Source organism: Oncorhynchus clarkii, chromosome 27 (assembly GCF_045791955.1).
Source record: "Oncorhynchus clarkii lewisi isolate Uvic-CL-2024 chromosome 27, UVic_Ocla_1.0, whole genome shotgun sequence".
NCBI lineage: Eukaryota > Metazoa > Chordata > Actinopteri > Salmoniformes > Salmonidae > Oncorhynchus > Oncorhynchus clarkii.
In genome coordinates this window covers 46,904,376-46,922,776 of record NC_092173.1, presented here as the reverse complement: position 1 = coordinate 46,922,776, position 18,401 = coordinate 46,904,376, and the positions used below count along the sequence as shown (strand labels likewise).

At 47.9% G+C, this 18,401-nt stretch overlaps 1 protein-coding gene across 1 annotated transcript in view; it reads right to left on the bottom strand.

Annotated features, from left to right (window-relative positions):
* LOC139385837 (teneurin transmembrane protein 4) overlaps nt 1-18,401 on the bottom strand; it is a 523,395-nt gene that overhangs the window by 148,928 nt on the left and 356,066 nt on the right. Inside the window, exons 22-23 of the mRNA XM_071131087.1 lie at nt 18,338-18,401; nt 15,048-15,068 (exon numbers count right to left, since the gene is read on the bottom strand). The exon at nt 18,338-18,401 is cut by the window's right edge and continues 186 nt beyond it. Coding sequence (XP_070987188.1) covers nt 15,048-15,068; nt 18,338-18,401 — 85 coding nt within the window. The remainder of the gene's footprint in view (nt 1-15,047; nt 15,069-18,337) is intronic.

Here is an 18,401-nt window from a genome sequence, read left to right as displayed (position 1 = left end):
AAACCTAAGATGACCTGGGGTACTAATGTAAGAAATAACACGTAAAAAAACAAAAAACTGCATAGTTTCCTAGGAACGCGAAGCGAGGCGGCCATCTCTGTCGGCGCCGGAAGTTTAGATACTACTACTACTACCTTCAATATAACTACTACCTTCAATATAACTACTACCTACTACCTTCAATATAACTAATACCTACTACCTTCAATATAACTACTACCTTCAATATAACTACTACCTACTACCTTCAATATAACTACTACCTTCAATATAACTACTACCTTCAATATAACTACTACCTTCAATATAACTACTACCTAATGGAGGTAACAGATAGGAGGCAACACAGGACAGATAGGAGGTAACAGATAGGAGGTAACACAGGACAGAAAGGAGGTAACAGATAGGAGGTAACATATAGGAGGCAACAAAGGACAGATAGGAGGTAACAGAGGACAGATAGGATGTAACAGATAGGAGGTAACAGATAGGAGGCAACACAGAGCAGATAGGAGGTAACAGAGGATAGATTGGAGGTAACAGATAGGAGGTAAGACAGGACAGATAGGAGGTAACACAGGACAGATAGGAGGTAACAGATAGGAGGTAACACAGGACAGATAGGAGATAACAGATAGGATGTAACACAGGACAGATAGGAGGTAACCTTTGGGGGGGACACACTGAATAAACAACGGAGTTGAACGGCTATCCAAACACACTATGCCCACTATGCCCACTATGCCCACTTCAACACTGAAGACAGAGCAGCTACACTACTCTATTAAACACCACTGTGTGTGTGTGTGTGTGTGTGTGTGTGTGTGTGTGTGTGTGTGTGTGTGTGTGTGTGTGCGTGTCATCTATTAACCAGCGACAGAGTAATCCTTCATTCACACAGGGGGGAGGTAGGGGATTTGAAAGCCTGACAAAATGTGGCCAATCAGAATCTCCCCTGCAGCTAGGAGGAAACCAGGTACCTGCTGAAAGTGCCAATCGGAAAGTTACTGACAGACAACTCACAGTGGTGAGGCTATTAAAGACGTGAAGTGTCTCAACCGGCACCCTCTACCCTCTACCCTCTACCCCTACACTATCCTATCCCTACTCTACCCTCTACCCTCTACCCCTACCCCTACACTATCACATCCCTACTCTACCTCTACCCCTACACTACCCTCTACCCCTACCCCTACACTATCCTATCCCTACTCTACCCTCTACCCCTACCCTTACACTATCCTATCCCTACTCTACACTCTACCTCTACCCCTACCCCTACACTATCCTATCCCTACACTACCCTCTACCCCTACCCCTACACTATCCTATCCCTACTCTACCCTCTACCCCTACCCCTACACTATCCTATCCCTACTCTACCCTCTACCCCTACCCCTACACTATCCTATCCCTACTCTACCCTCTACCCCTACCCCTACACTATCCTATCCCTACTCTACCCTCTACCCCTACCCCTACACTATCCTCTACCCTACCCCTACACTATCCTCTACCCTACCCCTACACTATCCTCTACCCCTACCCCTCCCCCTGCACAATCCTATCCCAACTCTACCCCTACCCCTACACAATCCTATCCCTACTCTACCCTCTACCCCAACACTATCCTATCCCTACTCTACCCTTTACCCTCTACCCCTACACTATCCTATCCCTACTCTACCCTCTACCCCTACCCCTACACTATCCTACCCCTACTCTAACCTCTACCCCTACCCCTACACTATCCTATCCCTACTCTACCCCTACCCCTACACTATCCTATCCCTACTCTACCCTCTACCCCTACCCCTACACAATCATATCCCTACTCTACCCCTACCCCTACACTATCCTATCCCTACTCTACCCTCTACCCCTACCCCTACACTATCCTATCCCTACTCTACCCTCTACCCCTACACAATCCTATACCTACTCTACCCCTACCCCTACACAATCCTATCCCTACTCTACCCTCTACCCTACCTCTACCCCTACACTATCCTATCCCTACTCTACTCTACTCTACCCCTACCCCTACACAATCCTATCCCTACTCTACCCTCTACCCCTACAAAATCCTATCCCTACTCTACCCTCTACCTCTACCCCTACACAATCCTATCCCTACTCTACCCCTACCCCTACACAATCCTATCCCTACTCTACCCTCTACCTCTACCCCTACCCCTACACAATCCTATCCCTACTCTACCCTCTACCCTACCTCTACCCCTACACTATCCTATCCCTACTCTACTCTACTCTACCCTCTACCCCTACACTATCCTATCCCTACTCTACCCTCTACCTCTACCCCTACACAATCCTATCCCTACTCTACCCTCTACCTCTACCCCTACACAATCCTATCCCTACTCTACCCTCTACCTCTACCCCTACACAATCCTATCCCTACTCTACCCCTACCCCTACCCAATCCTATCCCTACTATACCCTCTACCCTACCTCTACCCCTACCCCTACACAATCCTATCCCTACTCTACCCCTACCCAATCCTATCCCTGCTCTACCTCTACCCATACACTATCATATCCCTACTCTACCCCTACCCCTACCCCTACCTCTACCCCTACACAATCCTATCCATACTCTACCCTCTACCCTACCCTACCTCTACCCCTACACAATCCTATCCTACCCCTACCCCTACACTATCCTATCCCTACTCTACCCCTACCCCTACCCAATCCTATCCATACTCTACCCTCTACCCTAACCTACCTCTACCCCTACACAAACCTACCCCTACCCAATCCTATCCCTACTCTAACCATACCCCTACCCCATCCTATCCCTACACTAACCCTACCCCTACCCCATCCTATCCCTACACTATCCTACCCCTACCCCGTCCTATCCCTACCAAACCCTACCCCTACCCCATCCTATCCCTACCAATCCCTACCCCTACACCATCGTATCCCTACCAAACCCTACCCCTACCCCATCCTATCCCTACACTAACCCTACCCCTACCCCATCCTATCCCTACACTAACCCTACCCCTACCCCATCCTATCCCTACACTATCCTACCCCTACCCCATCCTATCCCTACCAAACCCTACCCCTACCCCATCCTATCCCTACCAAACCCTACCCCTACACCATCCTATCCCTACCAAAACCTACCCCTACCCCATCCTATCCCTACCAATCCCTACCCCTACACCATCTTATCCCTACCAATCCCTACCCCTACCCCATCCTATCCCTACCAATCCCTACCCCTACACCATCCTATCCCTACCAAACCCTACCCCTACCCCATCCTATCCCTACCAAACCCTACCCCTACACCATCCTATCCCTACCAAACCCTACCCCTACACCATCCTATCCCTACCAATCCCTACCCCTACACCATATTATCCCTACCAATCCCTACCCCTACCCCATCTTATCCCTACCAATCCCTACCCCTACACCATCTTATCCCTACTCTATATCCATATCTGTGAAAAAAAGATCGTATCTGAAGCGTGTTAAAGTCAACTGATGTAGGGTCCGTAGGTTAACTATAGGGTGAACTATGGGTCGTAGGGTAACTATAGGGTGAACTAGGGGTCGTAGGGTAACTATAGGGTGAACTAGGGTCTGTAGGTTAACTATAGGGTGAACTAGGGTCCGTAGCTACCCCTACACTATCCTATCCCTACTCTACCCTCTACCCTACCTCTACCCCTACCCCTACACTATCCTATCCCTACTCTACCCCTACCCCTACACTATCCTATCCCTACTCTACCCCTACCCCGACACTATCCTATCCCTACTCTACCCTCTACCTTACCACTACCCCTACCCCTACACTATCCTATCCCTACTCTACCCCTACCCCTACCCAATCCTATCCCTACTATACCCTCTACCCTACCTCTACCCCTACCCCTACCCAATCCTATCCCTGCTCTACCCCTACCCCTACACTATCCTATCCCTACTCTACCCCTACCCCTACCCAATCCTATCCCTACTACACCCTCTACCCTACCTCTACCCCTACCCCTACACAATCCTATCCCTACTCTACCCCTACCCAATCCTATCCCTGCTCTACCCCTACCCCTACACTATCATATCCCTACTCTACCCTACCCCTACCCCTACCTCTACCCCTACACAATCCTATCCATACTCTAACCTCTACCCTACCCTACCTCTACCCCTACACAATCCTATCCTACCCCTACCCCTACACTATCCTATCCCTACTCTACCCCTACCCCTACCAAATCCTATCCATACTCTACCCTCTACCCTAACCTACCTCTACCCCTACACAAACCTACCCCTACCCAATCCTATCCCTTCTCTAACCATACCCCTACCCCATCCTATCCCTACACTAACCCTACCCCTACCCCATCCTATCCCTACACTATCCTACCCCTACCCCGTCCTATCCCTACCAAACCCTACCCCTACCCCATCCTATCCCTACCAATCCCTACCCCTACACCATTGTATCCCTACCAAACCCTACCCCTACCCCATCCTATCCCTACACTAACCCTACCCCTACCCCATCCTATCCCTACCAAACCCTACCCCTACCCCATCCTATCCCTACCAATCCCTACCCCTACACCATCCTATCCCTACCAAAACCTACCCCTACCCCATCCTATCCCTACACTAACCCTACCCCTACCCCATCCTATCCCTACACTATCCTACCCCTACCCCATCCTATCCCTACCAAACCCTACCCCTACCCCATCCTATCCCTACCAAACCCTACCCCTACACCATCCTATCCCTACCAAAACCTATCCCTACCCCATCCTATCCCTACCAATCCCTACCCCTACACCATCTTATCACTACCAATCCCTACCCCATCCTATCCCTACCAATCCCTACCCCTACACCATCCTATCCCTACCAAACCCTACCCCTACCCCATCCTATCCCTACCAAACCCTACCCCTACACCATCCTATCCCTACCAAACCCTACCCCTACCCCATCCTATCCCTACCAATCCCTACCCCTACACCATCTTATCCCTACCAATCCCTACCCCTACCCCATCTTATCCCTAACAATCCCTACCCCTACACCATCTTATCCCTACTCTATATCCATATCTGTGAAAAAAAGATCGTATCTGAAGCGTGTTAAAGTCAACTGATGTAGGGTCCGTAGGTTAACTATAGGGTGAACTATGGGTCGTAGGGTAACTATAGGGTGAACAAGGGGTCGTAGGGTAACTATAGGGTGAACTAGGGTCTGTAGGTTAAGGATAGGGTGAACTAGGGTCCGTAGGTTAACTATAGGGTGAACTAGGGGTCGTAGGGTAACTATAGGGTGAACTATGGGTCGTAGGATAACTATAGGGTGAACTAGGGTCCGCAGGTTAACTATAGGGTGAACTAGGGTCTGTAGGTTAACTATAGGGTGAACTAGGGGTCGTAGGATAACTATAGGGTGAACTAGGGGCTGTAGGGTAACTATAGGGTGAACTAGGGTCCGTAGGTTAACTATAGGGTGAACTATGGGTCGTAGGGTAACTATAGGGTGAACTAGGGGCTGTAGGGTAACTATAGGGTGAACTAGGGGCCGTAAGGTAACTATAGGGTGAACCAGGGTCCGTAGGTTAACTATAGGGTGAACTAGGGTCCGTAGGTTAACTATAGGGTGAACTAGGGGTCGTAGGATAACTATAGGGTGAACTAGGGGCTGTAGGGTAACTATAGGGTGAACTAGGGTCCGTAGGTTAACTATAAGGTGAACTATGGGTCGTAGGGTAACTATAGGGTGAACTAGGGGCCGTAGGGTAACTATAGGGTAAACTAGGGTCCGTAGGTTAACTATAGGGTGAACTAGGGGTCGTAGGATAACTATAGGGTGAACTAGGGGCTGTAGGGTAACTATAGGGTGAACTAGGGTCCGTAGGTTAACTATAGGGTGAACTATGGGTCGTAGGGTAACTATAGGGTGAACTAGGGGCTGTAGGGTAACTATAGGGTGAACTAGGGGCCGTAAGGTAACTATAGGGTGAACTAGGGTCCGTAGGTTAACTATAGGGTGAACTAGGGTCCGTAGGTTAACTATAGGGTGAACTAGGGGTCGTAGGATAACTATAGGGTGAACTAGGGGCTGTAGGGTAACTATAGGGTGAACTAGGGTCCGTAGGTTAACTATAAGGTGAACTATGGGTCGTAGGGTAACTATAGGGTGAACTAGGGGCCGTAGGGTAACTATAGGGTAAACTATGGGTCGTAGGGTAACTATAGGGTGAACTATGGGTCGTAGGGTAACTATAGGGTGAACTAGGGGCCGTAGGGTAACTATAGGGTGAACTAGGGGTCGTAGGGTAACTATAGGGTGAACTAGGGGTCGTAGGGTAACTATAGGGTGAACTATGGGTCGTAGGGTAACTATAGGGTGAACTAGGGTCCGTAGGTTAACTATAGGGTGAACTAGGGGTCGTAGGGTAACTATAGGGTGAACTAATCACTATTGCTCTGCCACTGATTTGGCTCTTGAGACCTTCATCAGTAAGATCTGATTCAGAGACTAAATCAATAGACCTGTTACAGAGAGCCGACAAACTGATATTTTAAGTGAACTCAAAGCGCTCTTGTCTTAAAAGAGGAGGTGATGAGCTGTAGCTAGTGGTGAAGAAGATGTGAGGGGCTCAAACCAGCACTGATCTGAAGGGAGAGGCTAAAGTAGTGAGGGCTCAAACCAGCACTGATCTGAAGGGAGAGGCTATAGAGTAGTGAGGGACTCAAACCAGCACTGATCTGAAGGGAGAGGCTAGAGTAGTGAGGGACTCAAACCAGCACTGATCTGAAGGGAGAGGCTATAGAGTAGTGAGGGACTCAAACCAGCACTGATCTGAAGGGAGAGGCTGTAGAGTAGTGAGGGACTCAAACCAGCACTGATCTGAAGGGAGAGGCTAGAGTAGTGAGGGACTCAAACCAGCACTGATCTGAAGGGAGAGGCTAGAGTAGTGAGGGACTCAAACCAGCACTGATCTGAAGGGAGAGGCTATAGAGTAGTGAGGGACTCAAACCAGCACTGATCTGAAGGGAGAGGCTAGAGTAGTGAGGGAACCAGTACTGATCTGAAGGGAGAGGCTAGAGTAGTGAGGGAACCAGCACTGATCTGAAGGGAGAGGCTATAGAGTAGTGAGGGAACCAGTACTGATCTGAAGGGAGAGGCTAGAGTAGTGAGGGAACCAGTACTGATCTGAAGGGAGAGGCTAGAGTAGTGAGGGAACCAGTACTGATCTGAAGGGAGAGGCTAGAGTAGTGAGGGAACCAGTACTGATCTGAAGGGAGAGGCTAGAGTAGTGAGGGAACCAGCACTGATCTGAAAGGAGAGGCTAGAGTAGTGAGGGACTCAAACCAGCACTGATCTGAAGGGAGAGGCTAGAGTAGTGAGGGAACCAGTACTGATCTGAAGGGAGAGGCTAGAGTAGTGAGGGAACCAGTACTGATCTGAAGGGAGAGGCTATAGAGTAGTGAGGGAACCAGCACTGATCTGAAGGGAGAGGCTAGAGTAGTGAGGGAACCAGTACTGATCTGAAGGGAGAGGCTATAGAGTAGTGAGGGAACCAGTACTGATCTGAAGGGAGAGGCTAGAGTAGTGAGGGAACCAGTACTGATCTGAAGGGAGAGGCTAGAGTAGTGAGGGAACCAGTACTGATCTGAAGGGAGAGGCTATAGAGTAGTGAGGGACTCAAACCAGCACTGATCTGAAGGGAGAGGCTAGAGTAGTGAGGGAACCAGTACTGATCTGAAGGGAGAGGCTAGAGTAGTGAGGGAACCAGTACTGATCTGAAGGGAGAGGCTATAGAGTAGTGAGGGAACCAGCACTGATCTGAAGGGAGAGGCTAGAGTAGTGAGGGAACCAGTACTGATCTGAAGGGAGAGGCTATAGAGTAGTGAGGGAACCAGCACTGATCTGAAGGGAGAGGCTAGAGTAGTGAGGGAACCAGCACTGATCTGAAGGGAGAGGCTAGAGTAGTGAGGGAACCAGTACTGATCTGAAGGGAGAGGCTATAGAGTAGTGAGGGAACCAGCACTGATCTGAAGGGAGAGGCTAGAGTAGTGAGGGAACCAGCACTGATCTGAAGGGAGAGGCTAGAGTAGTGAGGGAACCAGTACTGATCTGAAGGGAGAGGCTAGAGTAGTGAGGGAACCAGTACTGATCTGAAGGGAGAGGCTAGAGTACCCTGGCGTCCATCTTAACCTGTCTGTCAGCATGGCATCATTCAAACAGGATTAAGACAGAACACACACACACACGCACGCACACACACACGCACACACACACACACAAACACCCTCAAAACCAAAAAATATCCAACCTTGAGTTTCCAGCTTCCTGTGAGGCCCCCGGAGGCAGCCGAGTGCCAGACCTGATATTCTCATGAGGGTAAGGCTTCGAGGTGCACAGCGGGACCAGTAGGTCCGTAGCACTGGGCCGGATCCCAAACGCCACCCTATTCCTTAGTAAAGTGCACTACTTATAAGGCTCTGGTCAAAAGTAGTACACCATAATAGGGAATAGGGTTTAATTTGGGACGCCGACACTGTCAGCTACTGTACATAATTCTGAATGACAATTGACCTTCTGCTGCAGGGGCGATGACAGGGGCCCACAGAAAACCACAGGGCGAACCTGTCACTATCAGAACACTGACCAGTCTGACTGGGATTATTTTAGTCCACGTTGCAGCCAAAACTGGTTTGGTTATGGATGGGAACATGACTCCCCATATGGCAGGAGTAGGTCACCTAAAACTATGTCCCTCATAGGGCAGGAGTAGGTCACCTAAAACTATGTCCCTCATATGGCAGGAGTAGGTCACCTAAAACTATGTCCCTCATAGGGCAGGAGTAGGTCACCTAAAACTATGTCCCTCATAGGGCAGGAGTAGGTCACCTAAAACTATGTCCCTCATATGGCAGGAGTAGGTCACCTAAAACTATGTCCCTCTCTCCCTCTCTCTCCCTCTCCCTCTCTCTCCCTCTCCCTCTCTCTCCCTCTCTCTCCCTCTCCGTCTCTCTCTCTCTCTCCCTCTCTCTCTCTCTCTCTCCCTCTCCCTCTCTCTCCCTCTCCCTCTCCCTCTCCCTCTCCCTCTCCCTCTCTCTCTCTCTCTCTCTCTCCCTCTCTCTCTCTCCTCCCTCTCCCTCTCCCTCTCTCTCCCTCTCCCTCTCCCTCTCCCTCTCCCTCTCTCTCTCTCTCTCCCTCTCCCTCTCCCTCTCTCTCCCTCTCCCTCTCCCTCTCCCTCTCTCTCTCTCTCTCTCTCTCTCTCTCTCCCTCTCTCTCTCTCTCTCTCTCTCTCTCTCTCTCTCTCTCTCTCTCTCTCTCTCTCTCTCTCTCTCTCTCTCTCTCCCTCTCTCTCTCTCTCTCTCTCTCTCTCTCTCTCTCTCTCTCTCTCTCTCTCTCCCTCTCTCTCTCTCTCGCTAAATCTAACCCCTAACTCTAATCCCTAATTCTAACCATAACTCTAACTCTAACCCCTAACCCTAATCCCTAACCCCTAACTCCAATCCCTAATTCTAACCCTAACGCTAACCCCTAACTCTAATCCCTAACCCCTAACTCTAACCCTAATCCCTAACCCCTAACTCTAATCCCTAATTCTAACCCTAACTCTAACTCTAACCCCTAACTCTAACCCTAACCCCTAACTCTAACTCTAACCCCTAACTCTAATCCCTAATTCTAACCCTAACTCTAACGCTAACCCCTAACTCTAACCCTAATCCCTAACCCCTAACTCTAATCCATAACTCTAACCCCTAACTCTAACTCTAACCCCTAACTCTAACCCCTAACTCTAACCCCTAACTCTAACCCTAACCCCTAACTCTAACTCTAACCCCTAACTCTAACCCCTAACCCTAAACTCGAACCCCAAACTCTAACCCCTAACTCTAACCCCTAACCCCTAACTCTAACCCTAACCCCTAACTCTAACCCCTAACTCTAACCCCTAACCCCTAACTCTAACTCTAACCCCTAACTCTAACCCCTAACTCTAACCCCTAACTCTAACCCTTAACTCTAACCCCTAACTCTACCCCTAACTCTAACCCCTAACTCTAACCCTTAACTCTAACCCCTAACTCTAACCCTTAACTCTAACCCTTAACTCTAACCCCTAACTCTAACCCCTAACTCTAACTCTAACCCCTAACTCTAACCCCTAACTCTAACCCCTAACTCTAACCCCTAACTCTAACCCTTAACTCTAACCCCTAACTCTAACCCCTAACTCTAACCCTTAACTCTAACCCCTAACTCTAACCCTTAACTCTAACCCCTAACTCTAACCCCTAAATCTAGCCCCTAACTCTAACCCTTAACTCTAACCCCTAACTCTAACCCCTAACTCTAACCCTTAACTCTAACCCTTAACTCTAACCCCTAACTCTAACCCCTAACTCTAACTCTAACCCCTAACTCTAATCCCTAACTCTAACCCCTAACTCTAACCCTTAACTCTAACCCCTACCTCTAACCCCTAACTCTAACCCTTAACTCTAACCCCTAACTCTAACTCTAACCCCTAACTCTAATCCCTAACTCTAACCCCTAACTCTAACCCTTAACTCTAACCCCTACCTCTAACCCCTAACTCTAACCCTTAACTCTAACCCTTAACTCTAATCCCTAACCCCTAACTCTAATCCCTAACCCCTAACTCTAACCATAATCTCTAACCCCTAACTCTAATCCCTAATTCTAACCCTAACTCTAACTCTAACCCCAACTCTAATCCCTAATTCTAACCCTAACTCTAACTCTAACCCCTAACTCTAATCCCTAACCCCTAACACTAACCCTAATCCCTAACCCCTAACTCTAATCCCTAACTCTAACCCTAACTCTAAATCTAACCCCTAACTCTAATCCCTAATTCTAACCCTAACTCTAACTCTAACCCCTAACTCTAATCCCTAACCACTAACTCTAACCCTAATACCTAACCCCTAACTCTAATTCCTAATTCTAACCCTAACTCTAACTCTAACCCCTAACTCTAACCCCAACCCCTAACTCTAACCCCTAACTCTAATCCCTAATTCTAACCCTAATTCTAACTCTAACCCCTAACTCTAACCCTAATCCCTAACCCCTAACTCTAACCCTAATCCCTAACCCCTAACTCTAATCCCTAACCACTAACTCTAACCCTAATCCCTAACCCCTAACTCTAATTCCTAATTCTAACCCTAACTCTAACTCTAACCCCTAACTCTAACCCCAACCCCTAACTCTAACCCCTAACTCTAATCCCTAATTCTAACCCTAACTCTAACTCTAACCCCTAACTCTAACCCTAATCCCTAACCCCTAACTCTAACCCTAATCCCTAACCCCTAACTCTAATCCCTAACTCTAACCCCTAACTCTAACCCCTAACTCTAACCCTAACCCCTAACTCTAACTCTAACCCCTAACTCTAACCCCTAACTCTAACCCCTAACCCTAACCCCTAACTCGAACCCCTAACTCTAACCCCTGACTCTAACCCCTAACCCTAACCCCTAACCCCTAACCCCTAACTCTAACCCTAACCCCTAACTCTAACCCCTAACTCTAACCCCTAAACCCTAACTCTAATCCCTAACCCCTAACACTAATCCCTAACTCTAACCCCTAACTCTAATCCCTAACCCCTAACTCTAATCCCTAACCCCTAACTCTAACCCTAATCCCTAACCCCTAACTCTAATCCCTAATTCTAACCCTAACTCTAACTCTAACCCCTAACTCTAATCCCTAATTCTAACCCTAACTCTAACTCTAACCCCTAACTCTAATCCCTAACCCCTAACTCTAACCCTAATCCCTAACCCCTAACTCTAATCCCTAATTCTAACCCTAACTCTAAATCTAACCCCTAACTCTAATCCCTAATTCTAACCCTAACTCTAACTCTAACCCCTAACTCTAATCCCTAACCCCTAACTCTAACCCTAATCCCTAACCCCTAACTCTAATCCCTAATTCTAACCCTAACTCTAACCCCTAACTCTAACCCCTAACTCTAACCCCAACCCCTAACTCTAACCCCTAACTCTAATCCCTAATTCTAACCCTAACTCTAACTCTAACCCCTAACTCTAATCCCTAACCCCTAACTCTAACCCTAATCCCTAACCCCTAACTCTAATCCCTAATTCTAACCCTAACTCTTACTCTAACCCCTAACTCTAACCCTAACCCCTAACTCTAACCCCTAACTCTAATCCCTAATTCTAACCCTAACTCTAATCCCTAACCCCTAACTCTAACCCTAATCCCTAACCCCTAACTCTAATCCCTAACTCTAACCCTTAACTCTAACCCCTAACTCTAACCCTAACCCCTAACTCGAAACCCTAACTCGAAACCCTAACTCTAACCCCTAACTCTAACCCCTAACCCCTAACTCTAACCCCTAACTCGAACCCCTAACTCTAACCCCTAACTCTAACCCTAACCCCTAACTCTAACCCCTAACTCTAACCCTAACCCCTAACTCTAACCCTAACCCCTAACTCTAACCCCTAACTCTAACCCCTAACCCCTAACTCTAACCCCTAACTCTAACCCTTAACTCTAACCCCTAACTCTAACCCCTAACTCTAACCCTTAACTCTAACCCCTAACTCTAACCCTTAACTCTAACCCTAAATCTAACCCCTAACTCTAACCCCTAACTCTAACCCTTAACTCTAACCATTAACTCTAACCCCTAACTCTAACCCTTAACTCTAACCCTTAACTCTAGCCCCTAACTCTAACCCCTAACTCTAACCCTTAACTATAACCACTAACTCTAATCCTTAACTCTAACCCTTAACTCTAACCCCTAACTCTAACCCCTAACTCTAACCCTTAACTCTAACCCCTAACTCTAACCCCTAACTCTAACCCCTAACTCTAACCCTTAACTCTAACCCTTAACTCTAACCCCTAACTCTAACCCCTAACTCTAACCCTTCACTATAACCACTAACTCTAACCCTTAACTCTAACCCTTAACTCTAACCCCTAACTCTAACCCCTAACTCTAACCCTTAACTCTAACCCCTAACTCTAACCCCTAACTCTAACCCTTAACTCTAACCCTTAACTCTAACCCCTAACTCTAACCCCTAACCCCTAAATCCAACCCCTAACTCTAACCCCTAACTCTAACCCTAACCCTAACCCCTAACCCCTAACCTTAACCCTAGCCCTGCTAGTGTGAGTGTGTTGTAGATGTGGTCAGCAGCATTAGGATGGAAACACACACACACACACACACACACACACACACACACACACACACACACACACACACACACAGACAGAGACAGACAGACAGACAGACAGACAGACACATTCCACTTTTCACACCACTCCTTTTTTCACTCCGGGTGACAGTGTCATCTCTAGCTAGAAGCACAACCCTGTGAATCAATAGTTCTTTATCAGAGTAGAGGAGAGGAGAGGAGAGGAGAGGAGAGGAAATGAGAGAGGAGAGGAGAGGAGGAGTGGAGAGGAAATGAGAGAGGAGAGGAGAGGAAATCAGAGAGGAGAGGAGAGGAAATGAGAGAGGAGAGGAGAGGAGAGGAGAGGAGAGGAGAGGAGAGGAAAGGAGAGGAGAGGAGAGGAGAGGAGAGGAGAGGAGAGGAGAGGAGAGGAGAGGGGAGGAAATGAGAGATGAGAGGAGAAGGGAGGAGAGGAAATGAGAAGAGGATAGGAGAGGAGCTATTTAAGGCCTACATAGAATGACTATCCCTAGAAATGTCTGTTTCAGCCAGCAGTGTGTTTGTGTGCTTTCAGAACACATTAAGATATACAGCACTTGTTACATACGGTAGCTGTGATCCCAGTTAGAGAGAACAGCACCTACACTGACCAAGATGTGATCCCAGATAGAGTACAGAACCTACAGCTTAAAGACCTAGCTGTGATCCCAGATAGAGAGAACAGCACCTACAATTTAAAGACCTAGCTGTGATCCCAGATAGAGAGAACAGCACCTACAGTTTAAAGACCTAGCTGTGATCCCAGATAGAGAGAACAGCACCTACAGTTTAAAGACCTAGCTGTGATCCCAGATAGAGAGAACAGCACCTACAGTTTAAAGACCTAGCTGTGATCCCAGGTAGAGAACAGAACCTACAGTTTACAGACCTAGCTGTGATCCCAGGTAGAGAGAACAGCACCTACAGTTTAAAGACCTAGCTGTGATCCCAGATAGAGAGAACAGCACCTACAGTTTAAAGACCTAGCTGTGATCCCAGATAGAGAGAACAGCACCTACAGTTTAAAGACCTAGCTGTGATCCCAGGTAGAGAACAGAACCTACAGTTTACAGACCTAGCTGTGATCCCAGGTAGAGAGAACAGCACCTACAGTTTAAAGACCTAGCTGTGATCCCAGGTAGAGAGAACAGCACCTACAGTTTAAAGACCTAGCTGTGATCCCAGGTAGAGAGAACAGCACCTACAGTTTACAGACCTAGCTGTGATCCCAGGTAGAGAGAACAGCACCTACAGTTTACAGACCTAGCTGTGATCCCAGATAGAGAACATAACCTACAGTTTACAGACCTAGCTGTGATCCCAGATAGAGAACATAACCTACAGTTTACAGACCTAGCTGTGATCCCAGATAGAGAACATAACCTACAGTTTACAGACTGTGATCAAGGTAGAGCGAACAGTAGTTGACATGCAGCATCAGCAGACACGGGCTGTCCCAAATGGCACCCGATTCCATGACAAACCACTTCATCAACTGATATTGATGGGACACAAGCGAAAGGCGTTATGTTAATGTATTGTGATACCTGTTCATGTTTTATTTTAGGAATATTTTATTAAGAAACTGTTTGTCCTATCAAAGTAGTACTTGGCAGGACCAGTAACTTTGTCATGACAAACAACAATGTGAAATACCATGCACACTCCTACCAGAGCCCTATAAGGACCTGCTCAGAAGTAGTGACCTATCAGGGAATGAGATGCCATTTGGGATACACATGGACTCTAACGTGAGGTACTTACCTATGCCTGAAATCTTTATTTCTGCCAGAGTAACCCACAGGCAGCAGGGAAAGAAAGAGAGAAGTTAGTAATTAACAAATAATTATGAATAAAACAATAGCAAAGAATTTCCACATATATCAGGTCTTCAGTTTCTACCCCTCCACCTCTCTCAATACCCTCTCTCCCTGTCTCTCAATACCCTCTCTCCCTCTCTCTCAATACCCTCTCTCCCTCTCTCTCAATACCCTCTCTCCCTCTCTCTCAATACCCTCTCTCCCTCTCTCTCAATACCCTATCTACCTCTCTCTCAATACCCTCTCTCCCTCTCTCTCAATACCCTCTCTCCCTCTCTCTCAATACCCTCTCTCTCAATACCCTCTCTCTCAATACCCTATCTACCTCTCTCTCAATACCCTCTCTCCCTCTCTCTCAATACCCTCTCTCCCTCTCTCTCAATACCCTCTCTCCCTCTCTCTCAATACCCTCTCTACATCTCTCTCAAAACCCTATCTCAATACCCTCTCTACCTCTCTCTCAATACCCTCTCTCCCTCTCTCAATAACCTCTCTCCCTCTCTCTCAATACCCTCTCTCTCTCCCTCTCTCTCAATACCCTCTCTCCCCCTCTCTCAATACCCTCTCTCCCTCTCTCTCAATACCCTCTCTCCCCTCTCTCAATACCCTCTCTCCCTCTCTCTCAATACCCTCTCTACCTCTCTCTCAATACCCTCTCTCCCTCTACAGACCTTCTACACCCTCTACATCCTCTACACCCTCTACATCCTCTACACCCTCTACACACCCTCTACATCCTCTACATCCTCTACACCCTCTACAGACCCTCTACATCCTCTACATCCTCTACAGACCCTCTACATCCTCTACATCCTCTACACCCTCTACAGACCCTCTACAGACCCTCTACATCCTCTACATCCTCTACAGACCCTCTACATCCTCTACATCCTCTACATCCTCTACAGACCCTCTACATCCTCTACATCCTCTACAGACACTCTACATCCTCTACAGACCCTCTACATCCTCTACATCCTCTACAGACCCTCTACAGACCCTCTACATCCTCTACATCCTCTACAGACCCTCTACAGACCCTCTACAGACCCTCTACAGACCCTCTACATCCTCTACACCCTCTACAGACCCTCTACAGACCCTCTACATCCTCTACAGACCCTCTACAGACCCTCTACAGACCCTCTACAGACCCTCTACAGACCCTCTACATCCTCTACATCCTCTACAGACCCTCTACAGACCCTCTACAGACCCTCTACAGACCCTCTACATCCTCTACATCCTCTACATCCTCTACATCCTCTACATCCTCTACAGACCCTCTACATCCTCTACATCCTCTACATCCTCTACATCCTCTACAGACCCTCTACATCCTCTACATCCTCTACAGACCCTCTACATCCTCTACATCCTCTACGGAACCTCTACAGACCCTCTACATCCTCTACATCCTCTACATCCTCTACATCCTCTACAGACCCTCTACATCCTCTACAGACCCTCTACATCCTCTACATCCTCTACAGACCCTCTACATCCTCTACATCCTCTACATCCTCTACATCCTCTACATCCTCGACATCCTCTACAGACCCTCTACATCCTCTACATCCTCTACATCCTCTACAGACCCTCTACATCCTCTACAGACCCTCTACATCCTCTACATCCTCTACAGACCCTCTACAGACCCTCTACATCCTCTACATCCTCTACAGACCCTCTACAGACCCTCTACAGACCCTCTACATCCTCTACAGACCCTCTACAGACCCTCTACATCCTCTACATCCTCTACAGACCCTCTACAGACCCTCTACAGACCCTCTACAGACCCTCTACACCCTCTACAGACCCTCTACAGACCCTCTACATCCTCTACAGACCCTCTACATCCTCTACAGACCCTCTACATCCTCTACACCCTCTACAGACCCTCTACAGACCCTCTACAGACCCTCTACAGACCCTCTACAGACCCTCTACATCCTCTACATCCTCTACAGACCCTCTACACCCTCTACAGACCCTCTACAGACCCTCTACATCCTCTACATCCTCTACAGACCCTCTACATCCTCTACATCCTCTACAGACCCTCTACATCCTTTACACCCTCTACAGACCCTCTACAGACCCTCTACATCCTCTACAGACCCTCTACAGACCCTCTACACCCTCTACATCCTCTACATCCTCTACAGACCCTCTACATCCTCTACATCCTCTACATCCTCTACATCCTCTACATCCTCTACAGACCCTCTACAGACCCTCTACAGACCCTCTACAGACCCTCTACAGATCTGTTCTCTTTCAACAGCATGTTTGCATCAAACAATAACCCTATTCCCTAGATAGTGTAGTACTTTAGACCAGGCCCCATAGCGCTCTGGTCAAAAGTAGTGCACTTTAAAATGGAGTAGGGTGCCAATTGGGACGCATTCATCCTCTCCACCTCCTATTTTTAGTCGCTACCCAGCTGACACAGGTGGGTGAGAGAGGCAGGAGCATCAACCTTGGCTTTAAAGGGACATGTCATCTCCGAGAAAGGAGAGAGAAGGACCATCTGAGCCCCAGGTGGGGTGAGTCGGTGGCTGGAGGACAGAGCCCCTAGCTCTACAATTATTTGACATATTTAGAATGGTATCTGAACCCAGGTCTGACAGGCTAGAGCTAGAACTGTGTCTCAAATGGCACCATATTCGCTACCAAGTGCACTACTTTTGACCAGACTCCTATGGGGATAGGGTGTCATTTGGGACACAGAACTAGCTCTAGCCTGCCAGACCTGGGTTCAGATACCATTCTAAATATGTCAAATCATTTTAGCGTTTGATTTAGCCTGCCTGGAGTACGGGCTGGGTTTTGCACTTTTGTGACTATTCTATTGACTATTCTATACCTCAATTAAAACCGAGAGGAAGTACTTGGAAATCATTTCAAATACTATTTGAACCCAGGTGTCATTTCCCCTGTGCCTGTTGCCATGGCAATAGTAGCGTCTAGGTCCTCCTCACCAAACAGGTTTATTACCTCATCGCACAGAATGTTGGTGGCACGTTAATTTGGGAGGACGGACTGGTGGTAACAGACCCAATACATCACACACACGGTTTCCACGGTTTCCATGGTTGCCAGGTGTTTTGATGCCATTCCATTCATTCCATTCCAGACATTACTATCACCGTTCAGTCCTCAGCAGCCTCCACTGACCTCCAAGGGGATTTTTTTCTGGTTAAATAAATAAACAACGTAGTGAAATACCTGAGTTCCAGCACGCTGGTAACGTTCCCGGTGGTGAAGATGCGTCGCACGTAGTTGAAGTCTC